Raw genomic sequence first — 12,337 nt, 5'->3', positions numbered from 1 at the left:
AGCTGCTGTGAGGTCTAGGAGGATCAGCATTGAGACTTTGTCTACGTCAGTGATAAATTTAATGTCACTGACTATTTTTTATCAGGGCAGTCTCAGTGCTGTCATTTGCTCTGAAACCAGATTGAAATTTCTCTAAAATGTTATTTTGATTCAGAAAGTGTTGTATTTGGTTGGGTACCACTTTCTCCAGTACCTTGCTGATAAAGGGTTGATTTGATGTGGGTCTGTAATTACTCAGAAGCCCACTGTCTAAATTTGGTTTCTTTAACAGAGGCTTTACGACAGCGGTTTTATAAATATCTGGGAAAATTCCAGTCTCATGCGAGATGTATGATCTGATATCCTGTATTGCCTGATTACTGCAAGGTGAAGTAGCATCATATTTGCCAATGGTAAATTGGTGCGTAATGCAATTTTTAACATTTTTTATTTTTTCCCCCCTCATATTAGAAGAATTCACCAATTTACCCAAAGTGTGAAGTCTCATTTCCTCTTTCAATAATTGTATTGGTAAGTATTTTTGTACATATTCTTTGAATTGGTGATAAAGCAAGATTGCCACCTTGAAACCTTTATAGTTTTGTTTAGTTTGGAGATAAATCATGGTAGCCAGCCATTCGGCCCACTGAGTCGATTAATAACCAGGTCAGACTAGACCTTTGTTATCCTACTTTTGTATCCAGTCTCTGCACATTAGGGGCAAATTTTATCGTTTAATTAACCTCTAAACCCGCACGTGTTTGGGATGTGGAATGATTCTGGAGAACCTGGAGGATACTTACACAGTCACAGGAAGAACATACAAACTCCACACAGACAGAAATCCACACAGTACAGTTGTCAAGGGTTATGGGGCTAAGGCAGGATAATGGTGTTAGTAGGGAGAGATAGATCAGCCATGATTGAATGGCGGAGTCGACTTGATGGGCCGAATGGCCCATTGACACATTTCTTATCAATTATTAACTTATAAACCAATCATCAGGATTGAACCCAGCTCCCTGGTGTTGTGAAGCAGCAGCTCTATAAGCTGTGTCACTAGGCTGCCCTTTCTTTATTAAAATATCCTGCATTTCTAGTAGTGTGTGAATTGAGTGTTCAATCAATAGGCAATCTATATTACTAAAAGTCTGATCTTGACCACTTCCTGTTGTTCTGTATATTGATTTTAGAAAAAAACGCTGCCACTTACGGCTGTGATTTTTGGCCATCTTACTCAGAGTCCCCCTCCGCTGCGCAGGACAAGAGGATTTTTCTCATTGATTAAAACTAAGAATTATTGGTGTTTAAAAAATGTTGAGATTCTCTCTGCTGAAGGCCACACCCCTTCCGGAGGGATTATAAAACCCGGAAGTGTTGAGTGACTCAGTCAGTCTCTGCAAGATGGGGGAGTGAGAGGATCACGTCTCTCAGTCTGAGCTGTAAATAACACTGAACACATGTCTACTAAACGATGAGTGGTTGTACTGACCTGTCAATGCCCTTAATGTGGTTTGAAAATATAGTTTGGAAATGCTAAAGCTGTGTTGCCTATGGTTTGGAAATGCTAAAGCTGTGTTGCCTTCGGTTTGGAAATGCTGAAGCTGTGTTGCCTAATTAAAATTGCATTGACTAATTAACGTTGCCTTGCCTAATTAAAGTTGCCTTGCCTAATTAAAGTTGCCTTGCCTAATTAAAGTTGCCTTGTCTTCTATATCAATAAAAGTCTAATCTTGACCACTTCCTGTTTGCACTTTATATTGTCTAGACAAAACGCTATCACGTACGGATATGATTTTAGGCCATCTTACTCAGAGTCCCCCTTCACTCATCAGGTGACGAGGATTTTTCCCATTGAGGAAAAATAAAAAAGTTATAAGTGTTTACAAAATGTTGAGATTCTCTCTCCTGTCAATCACACCATGAAGGCTACGCCCCTGGTGGGAGGGGAGAGACTATAAAATCCAGAATTGTGGGCGTGGCTCAGTCTCTGCAAGAAGGAGAAGGGAGAGGTCACGATTCGCTGTCTTTAGTGGCCTTGCACCCTGCTTGAAATGGTATGAAACTGCACTTGAATTTGGTCACCTTGAACCCTGCTTGGTGGAATTTCAAGAAATAGCCGTGAGACACCTGCCAGCCCACCAGCCTTGAGTGAGTGAGCTGCCAGCACAACAGGCTTGAGTGACTGAGCTGCCAGCCCAATAATCCATTCAGCGCACAATGTCAATACTAGCCCTCTGGAAACCAGTCCCTTCAGCCCACATCACCCATACTAGCGCTCCAGAACGCCCCCCCCCCCCCCTCCTCACTGGCCACCAATATTGGAATTGGTGGAGGTGGAACATTGCATTGGGAAACCAGCCCACCCGTGTGATGATGCGGCCCAACGGGTCCCACTTAGTCTAGTAGACAATAGGTGCAGGAGTAGGCCATTCGGTACCACTTTGGTAAACCTTTTATTTGGTCTGTGCAGGGCAATGGAGTTGTTAACATGCAGATTATTCAATGTCAAGTTGCATGGTCATCTTCATGTACCATACAACTACCTTTGACTCTTTGCTACACTGATACAGTCAAAATGCAACCAGAGAGGCAGGATATTTTCTAAGTTCATACGTTTAGTATAGTTTACTTGAGTTTAAAGATACAGCGCACTTAAAGGTCCTTGGGCCCATCAAGTCCGCACCAACCAGCAATCCCACACATTTAAGGGCCAGTCCCACTTGGCGATTTATTCAGCGACTGCCCGCATCATATCAGTGTCGCAATGAGATTTTGAACGTTTTCAAAATCCAGCGGCGACAAAAAAAAGTTGCGACATTTGAAAAAAACACCGCGCGTCATACGTCATCACACCGCATCACGCGGCAAATTTTACGCTGATCTGATACTTCAGTCAATGATGCCGGCAGTCGCCAAAATAAATCGCCAAGTGGGACTGGCCCTTAACACTATCCTACACACACAAGCCAACTAACCTACAAACCTGTCCGTATTCCAGTGAATACAAGCCCAATCGACCCATTCTATCATCATATGTCAGTCCTGCCATCCTGGAAATTAATCTGGTAAACCTACACTGCACTCCCTCAATAGCAAGAATGTCCTTCCTCAAATTGGGAGATCAAATTTGCACACAATACTCCAGGTGTGGTCTCACCAGGGCCCTGTACAATTGCAATTGGATCTCCTTGCTTCTGAACTCAAATCCTCTCGCAATAAAGATCAACATACCATTATCTTTTATCGCTGCTGCTGTACCTGCATGCTTACTTTCAGTGACTGATGTACAAGTACACCCAGTTGCACCTCCCCTTTTCCTTGTCTAACACCATTCATAAAATAATCTGCCTTCCTGTTCTTGCCACCAAAGTTGATAACCTCACATTTATAGTCAAGTCAAGTCAAGTCAAGTCAAGTTTATTTGTCACATACACATACGAGATGTGCAGTGAAATGAAAGTGGCAATGCTCGCGGACTTTTGTGCAAAAAGACAAACAACCAAACAAACTATAAACACAATCATAACACACATATACCTTTACATAATAAATAATGGAAGGAAAAACGTTCAGTAGAGTTAGTCCCTGGTGAGATAGGTGTTTACAGTCCGAATGGCCTCTGGGAAGAAACTCCTTCTCAACCTCTGTTCTCACCGCATGGCAACGGAGGCGTTTGCCTGACCGTAGCAGCTGGAACAGTCCGTTGCAGGGGTGGAAGGGGTCTCTCATGCTTACCATGCTATGAAGTTACTTGGCATTTTAGTATTGGTGCTGTGTGTGTGTGTGTGTATTCAGTCCACCCTCTCCCCCTTCTCTCTCACAGTCACTTGTTTTGGGCAGAATTTCTGGCAGTTTCTCAGCTGCCAGCCTGCCAGGTCTGAGTAACTGTACTGCCAGGCCTCAGTGACTGAGCTGCCAGCCCAATAATCCATTCAGCCCACAATGTCCATACTAGCCCTCTGAAAACCAGTCCCTTCGGCCCACAACACCCATCCTAACGCTACAGAAAGCCCCCCCCCCCCCCCACTGGCCAGCAATATTGGAATTTGTGGAGAGGTGGAATATTGCGTTGGGTGACCAGCCCTCCCGTTTGATGCTGGGACCCAACGGGTCCCACTTAGTCTACTACCCCTTTATAAGATCCTCTCTCAGTCTTCCATGATTTCACGAATAAAGCAATGGCAACATCCTTGTAAATATTCTCCGCATTCTTTCTATCTTAATGAGGCCATCCCTAAAGCAGGGAGACAAAACCAGTACACAATCCTCCGAATGTGGCCTCACAAACGTTTTCTACAACTGTAGCATAATATCCCATCTTGTATGGTCAAAACCTTGACAGACAAAGGCTAATGTACCAAAAATCTTCTTCACGACCTTGTTTACCAGTGCCACCAGCTACCTGCACTCCTAGATCCCTCTGCTCTACAACACTCCCTAGAGCCCGAACATTCACTGTGAATGTCCTCCCCATGTTAGTGCTCCCATAATGCATCACCTCACACCCCCTGTATAAAACTCATTGAACCATTCCTCAGCCCACCTGCCCAACTGATCAAGGTCCTGACATCATTTTTGATAATCATCTTCACTATCTACGATATCACCCACTTTAGACTCATCATATGTTTCTGTTTGAGGACTATACCTGTCATGCCAGTATGTGTGCTGAATTTTGGATGAAATAATGAAGATGCTGCCTTTGTAATCTTCCAGCTAAACTGTGGATAGAAATTACAAATGAAGCCTAGTCAGTGCCTACATTTTTAGAAGACATTGTGAATGGAAAGAAATTCGACGATCAATTGGCCAGAAAATCTTCAACGTGATTTCATTGGAAGAAAGATGACAACAAGCAGAAACAATGCTGCTGTTAATAATGGGGGAATAGTGTGGCATCTAATGCAACTGTACCCAGAGATGTGGAGAGTGAGGTGGAGAGAGCAAGAGTGGAGAGTGTGGAGAAAAAGAGGCTGAGAGAGGAGAGAAAAAAGAGAGATGGAGAGTGAAATAGAGAAGGAGAGGTGGCTAAGAGGGAAGAGAGAGAGACAAAAGAGAGCAGACAGACGAGCGAGAGAGGAGAGAAATAGAGAAGAGAAAGAGGCATGAGAGAGCGAAGAGAGAGGAGAGCGAGGAGAGAGAGAGATAAGAAAGAGAGACACGAGAAAGACGAAAGAGAAATGAGAGAGAGGAGAGAGAGAGAGAGAGAGGGAGATGACATTCAAACTAAACCATGAGTAGCAACAACTGAAAGCCGAGAGAGACAGATTCTCTCAAAGAAAAGAACATAGAATATGGAATGGAATATTTTATTGTCAAGTGACTAGGCACAGTGAAATGCTTGCATACCCAATGTATACAAATCTGAAGAGGGCTCTCGACCTGAAACAACACCCATTCCTTCCCTGGAGAGATGTTGTCTGGCCCACTGAGTTACTCCAGAATGTAATACAAATCGCAGCCACCTTCGGCCCTAACAAAGGTACACCGTACACCGGCGTCTCCTTGTATTCTAACACACACACACACACACACACACACACACACACACACACACACACACACACACACACACACACACACACACACACACACACACACACACACACACACACACACACACACACACACACACACACACACACCCCCCCCCCCCCCCCCCCCCCCCCCCCCCCCCCCCCCCCCCCCCCCCCCCACACAGGGTCCGCATTGGCTTTGGTCCCCCCTCCTCCCCAATTGTCCATTGTTCTTCCCCCACCTCCCGAACTGCGATCACCCCACGGGAGACTATATAGTATATAAAATATATACATACTATACCATATATATTCTATGTGGTATAAAGAACAAGACAGCATAGAAATAGCCTCCTCAATCCCCAATGTGTTTGCCGAACTTGATGCTAAACTAAAGTAATCTAATCTATAATCTCTTGTTTACAGATACTCCTCAGCCACGAGATCACGACTGTAAACAACCGATAATCTACAGTGTTCTGTGTTGCCAACGTTTTCTGGATACAGTGTATTGTGTTGTGTGTTTTTGCATCCCATCATGTTTACAAACTGCCCATCTGTGTCTTCTGCTTCTGGTGTGAAGAAGAAGAGGACGAGAATTCCTCTTAAAATGAAACTCAAGATAATTGCCCAGCGTGAACGCGGCAAGCCAGTAACAGCCATCGCACGTGAGTTAGGACTTCATCCATCGACGATCTCGTCCATCTTCAAGGATAAGAAGCGAATCAGAGATGCAGCCAAATCGTTAGCATCGGTTAAATCCACGGTCATCAGGAAAAAAAGAGCTGGGCCGATTGGTGATATGGAGAGATTACTTGTCACGTGGATGAATGACCAGATACAGAAGCACAAACCGCTCAGCTTATCGACGATCCAGGCTATGGCAAGAAGTTTTTTCAATACACTAAAAGAGAATTCCGATGATCCCACGTATACACAAGTGTTTACAGCAAGTCCTGGATGGTTCCAACGCTTCAAAAGGCGTAATAATTTTAATAATGTGAAGATCAGCGGTGAGGCAGCAAGTGCCAATACTGAAGGTGCCGCAGCTTTTAAGGAAGAGCTGAATAGGATAATTGTGGATGAGAAATATTTGCCAGAACAAATATTCAATGTCGATGAAACATGCTTGTTCTGGAAGCGTATGCCAGAGCACACATACATTCATCAAGAGTCCAAGACAATGCCAGGATTCAAGACATACAAAGACCGTGTAACGCTGCTTTTGGGTGGGAATGTTGCAGGTTTCAAATTAAAGCCTTTACTAATCTACCACTCGGAGAACCCTAGAGCATTGAAGAATGTGAGTAAGCAAACGCTTCCCGTTCATTATCGCCATAACAGGAAAGCCTGGATGACATTAGCATTGTTTGCCGACTGGTATCTAAACTGTTTTATACCGGAGGCAAGAGAATATTGTTGGGAAAACAACATCCCATTCAGAATTCTTCTGATCTTGGATAATGCTCCAGGACATCCGCGGCATATCGGCAACATGCATCCCTATGTAAAGGTTGTGTATTTGCCACCGAGCATAACCGCTCTCATTCAACCAATGGATCAAGGCGTAATATCCACGTTCAAAGCCTACTATTTACGCCAAATGTTTGCGCAGGCTGTTGGAGCGACTGAATCTGGCCGAACACTCCGAGACTTTTGGAACGGTTTTAACATTCTAGACGCTATCCGGAACATCGTTGCAGCGTGGAAAGGTGTCACACAGAAATGCATGAATGGCGTTTGGAAGAAAGTTATGAAGGCATATGGGAACAAAGGTTTTAACAAAAATTCTACTGTTGATAACATAGTAAGAAACAAGATATTGGTGCTTGGGAACCAGCTAGAATTGGACATTGATGAAGAAGATATTCATGAGCTTGTTGACATTGAGGCTGAAGAACTTTCCAATGAGGATCTGATCGAACTGGAGGAAGAAAGAAGAAAAGAAGCTGTGGCAGTGAAAGAAGAAGTTATAGCCGAGCCACCAAAAACGTTCACAACAAAGACACTGGCGGAGGCGCTTGCTGCTATCAGCAGTGGCGTACGGATGTTGGAAGAAATGGACGTCAATTATGAGAGATTCACAAAAACTGACAGGCAGTTACAGGATGCTCTTGCCTGCTATAGGGAAATATATAATAATATGAATAAAGAATAAATAAACTCTATAGTCAAAATTTGATATCTTCCCGAAGAACACTATGCCCGCTAAACAATCAACAAATGTCGATGCCCCAGTAACTTCTCCCACTATTCTTCAGCCTTATCAGAAGAGAGAGAATGTTTGGTAGGTTAGGTGTATTCAATGCATATTCGACTTACAATATTTTCAATTTACGATGGGTTTATCGGAATGTAACACCATTGTAAGTTGAGGACCACCTGTACTTCTAACCATGACTATTCCTCCTTCTCCCTGCTGCCATCCAGCTGAAGATAAAGAAACTTTACAGCACACACCAGACTCAGGTGCAGCTTCTCTCTCTCAATATCAGGCTTCTGAATGGTCCTTCCATGAACTGTATCCATTTTTATATTTAACGAATGAAATAGATTTGAAGTTATGTATTACTCTGTTATGGCCAAATCCAGGTGTATGTGTGAACGAGGTAAAGCCTGTATTAAAACCACTCCATTTCCAGCTATGATGCATCAATGCTGGATGCTTCAGACAATATATTTCGCTACAATGCTGACCTGTACAATGCAATTATGTACCCTGTCTCTTCCCCTTTTTTATACCTATTGTACTTACGTTTGGCTTGATTGTATACATGAATAGTATTTTCTGATTTAATTGGATTGCATGCAATAGAAAGCTTTTTCACTGTACCCCATGAAACACATAACAATAATAAACTTAAACCTAAGCAATACATCAAGAGTCTTTCATGAGAAACTGCAGAGAAGATGCAATACCTACCGCAGGAGGTCGGTGCTGAGGCCCCTACTCTTCACATTGTATATTAATGGTTTGATTTAAATCTTTTTATTTGAATTTCACAGCAATTTGCATACATACAATGATAACAGACAGTGACAGTCAAGGCATAATTGTGCAACAGTATGTAAGCGACCCTCAAAGCCCTTACCCTTACCCACCTTCAACCCACCCGAATCAGGTCGGAACCAAACGGGGCCAAACAACACTCACATACGTACATATCCACACAAATATGGTAAGATAAACGAAACAAAAAGTACTAAATTTAAAAAAGGAGTCACTAATAACAGTAAATAAGTAAGTAATTAAATAAATAAGTGTGGGGGGTGGGTTAAGGGGAGAGCAGCTGCAGTAGAGCAGAACAATGGTGGAGAGCACTCAGTCCTCTTCCGAGTCCGGGGACAAGTTGAGAGAGTTAATAAGTTCCAAGAAAGGGTTCCATGTATCTTGGAATGTCTTGGTAGAGCCTTTGAGAGAGAACCTAAGTTTTTCAAGCTTTAAATTGTAAAGCACCTCCTTAATCCAGCGGGCGTGTGTCGGGGGACAGGTGAGCCTCCAGTTAAGCAAGGTCAGTCTCCGGGCTAACAAGGTGGTAAAAGCTAGAACCCGTTTCACCGCAACAGAGAGGTTGGTGTTGGGAGGGGTACCGAAAATGGCTGACAGTGGGTTTGGAGGAATAGTCTGGCCGTAGGCTCTGCTTATCAAGTCGAAAGCACTCCTCCAAAAGGCTGCTAGCTTAGGGCAAGACCAAAACATATGGCTATGGTTGGCAGGAGATTGATTACATCTGTTGCAGGTGTCCCTAACAGCGGGGTAAATTCTAGATAATGTTGCATTTGTGTAGTGGACTTTGTGAAGGACTTTGCATTGGATTAGGCCATGACGGGCACATATGGAGGAAGAATGGATCAAATCCAAGGCAGAGTGCCATTGCTGGTCTGTTAGTTTCGTATTCAGCTCACCCTCCCACGCAGCTTTTAATGAGGTATGAGGTTTCAATATAACCGACCCTAACAAGTTATACAAAACAGAGATGCATTTCTTCCGGTTGGGATCTAGAGCTAAGATGGTATCGGTCAGGGTTTCAGGGGGGCGATTTGGGAAATGGGGGAATGTCTTCTTCACAAAATCCCTAATCTGGAAAAAAACGAAAAAGGTGGGAGTTTGGGAGGCTATAGTTGGACGAGAGCTCCGCAAAAGACGAAAAGATGCCATCCTTGTATAGGTTTTTGATACTACTGATACCGTTGCTATGCCAGGTTTTGAATGCGTGGTCTGTACTTGAAGGTTTAAAGATGTGGTTTTTAAGCAGTGGGGTCAAGATGGAAGGGCCTTGTAAACCAAAGTTTTTCCTGAGGTGACTCCACATCTTGAGCGTGAGGGACGCAATTGGGCCTGCACGCACAGATGTTATAGGAAGGGGGAGTTGGGAGCATAGAACAGACCGCAACGGGAGACGTGAACTCGCCTTTTCCATGTGTACCCAAGTCGGTAGGTGGTCGCAATCATCATTCATCCAATACAGGAGTTTTTGCAAGTTAGCTGCCCAATAGTATCGCCTAAAGTCAGGAAGTGCCAAACCGCCGTCACTCTTAGGAGACTGCAGTATCGCCTTTCGGATTCTAGCCGGTTTGCTACCCCATAAAAATTTAGATATTGTCCTTTCTAATTGATCAAAAAAAGATTTAGTGATAAGTATAGGGACGTGCTGGAAAAGATACAGGAATTTGGGTAGGACGACCATCTTGACCAGATTTATCCGGCCCACGAGGGATAGCGGTAAAACTGACCAGCGGTCAAAATCTCTTTCAGCTTTCTCAACCAGAGGCAGAAAGTTTGTGCGGAACATATCAGATAAGGATGTTGTGATAAAGATGCCGTAGCGAGGTAGCGAAACCCATCCTCTGCCCATTTGAAAGGTTAAAGAGCGAGGGAGCTGCTTAGCCAATGAGTTAATCGGTAATAGCTCACTCTTTTGGTAGTTAAGTTTATAACCAGAATACGCGCCAAACCGTTCTAAAATATTCGTAATCACAGGGAGAAAGCTGACTGGGTTCGAGATGTACAGGAGCAGGTCATCCGCATACAATGAGACTTTATGAGTTGTGTCGAACCGAGTAATACCTTTAAAGCCCTTCTCTGAGCGTAACCAGACCGCCAAGGGTTCTATCGCGACAGCAAACAGGAGTGGTGATAACGGGCAACCCTGCCTGGTACCTCTCCGAAGGGGGAAGTGGGGCGACAGTGTGCCGTTTGTTTGTACTGAGGCCACCGGGGATGAGTATAATAGACTGACCCAAAGAATAAAACTGTTACCAAGGCCAAACCTGTCCATCGCCTCATATAGGTACCTCCACTCGACCCTGTTGAAAGCATTTTCGGCGTCGAGGGAGACCACTATCTCCGGGGTCTCACTACTCGGTGAATGGATGATGTTAAGGAGACGCCTAGTATTGTGGGAAGACTGTCGGCCTGGTATGAACCCTGTTTGGTCTAATGAGATAATAGAGGGCATCACTCGTTGAAGACGGAGCGCAAGGGCATTAGAGAGGATTTTGAGGTCCACATTCAGGAGTGAAATTGGTCTATAGCTACTACAAAGCAGGGGATCTTTCTCCTTTTTAAGAATTAGGGAGATAGTAGCCCACGACAAGGTGGGCAGTAGGCGACGATGTAAAAACGCCTCATTGTACATATCTCTCAGGACTGGTGCGAGGAGAGCAGAGAAAGCTTTGTAATATTCTACAGTGAAGCCGTCAGGGCCGGGTGACTTTCCGCTTTGCAGCGATGTGATGGCTGCTTGGACCTCAGCAACAGTTATGGGACCACCCAAGTCTCTCGTGGCTTCATCGTCAATTCGGGGAAACGTCATACTACTGAGCATGTCACCTGCAGTGGGAGGACAATCGGAAACGTGTAGTTCAGCGTAGAATTTAGCAAATGCTTCATTAATTCTAAGAGGATCGGTATGAATCTCCCCTAAGCTGGATCTAATGGCTGGAACTAGCCATGAAGTCGCCTCAGTTCTGGCCTGATGGGCCAAAAGCTTCCCAGCTTTATCGCCAGATTCAAAAAAATGTTGCCTAGATTTAAGCAGTCGTAGCTTGGCTTTATTAGTAGACGTGAGGTCAAAGTCTGTTTGTAACCTAAGGCGTTCTCTATAAAGGTTAGGGTCTGGGTCAGATGCATATTTGTCATCAATGTCCTTTATTTTTTGTAACAGGTCTGCCGTTTGGGACGTCTCGGTTCTTTTCAGGTTGGAGACAAAAGAGATAAGTTGGCCCCTAATATAGGCTTTTGAAGCTTCCCAGAGTATTCCTCTTTCTATGTCCGGCGAGTCATTCAGCTCAAAATATAAGGTGATTTGGGAGTGCAAGAATTGCATGTAGTGAGCCTCTGCTAATAATGAGGAGTTGAACCTCCACTGTTTAAAGCGGTTAGTTCGTTTACGAAAGTGGAGATCGAGGGAGGTTGCAGCGTGATCTGATATTACGATACTATGATACTTGCTGGATTTGATTTTGGAGAGCAGTCTGTTATCTAAGAGAAAGAAGTCTATACGGGTATAGGTACGGTGCACGTGGGAAAAAAATGAAAATAATTTAGCCGTGGGGAATGTAAATCTCCATGGGTCTGTGAGCCCAAGTTGTTTGGCGAAAGCATGCAGAGTCTTACCTGATTTAGTTAAAGTAGAGGCTTTGTTCGAAGATCTGTCCAGTATAGGACCAGATTAAAATCTCCACCCACAATGACGTGGTGATTTTCAATATTTGGGAGAGATGTAAAAAATTTGGTTACAAATGAGCTATCATCCCAGTTGGGACCGTAAATACTGGCCAATATGACAGGTGTGTCTTGCAGTTTGCCAGACACCATGACAAAGCGGCCAGCAGGA

The 12,337-nt window shown here is 44.1% G+C and overlaps 1 protein-coding gene across 1 annotated transcript; it reads left to right on the top strand.

Annotated features, from left to right (window-relative positions):
- Positions 1-467: 467 nt before the first annotated feature.
- LOC116986482 (tigger transposable element-derived protein 1-like) lies at positions 468-7,656 on the top strand. Its single transcript, XM_033042098.1, has 2 exons — positions 468-510; positions 5,925-7,656. The coding sequence occupies exon 2, from the start codon at positions 6,037-6,039 to the stop codon at positions 7,654-7,656; it is 1,620 nt and encodes a 539-aa protein (XP_032897989.1). The 5' UTR covers positions 468-510; positions 5,925-6,036.
- Positions 7,657-12,337: the final 4,681 nt, after the last annotated feature.

This window comes from Amblyraja radiata, chromosome 1 (assembly GCF_010909765.2).
Source record: "Amblyraja radiata isolate CabotCenter1 chromosome 1, sAmbRad1.1.pri, whole genome shotgun sequence".
NCBI classification, from domain to species: Eukaryota; Metazoa; Chordata; class Chondrichthyes; order Rajiformes; family Rajidae; genus Amblyraja; species Amblyraja radiata.
This window is presented reverse-complemented; position numbering and strand designations above follow the sequence as displayed.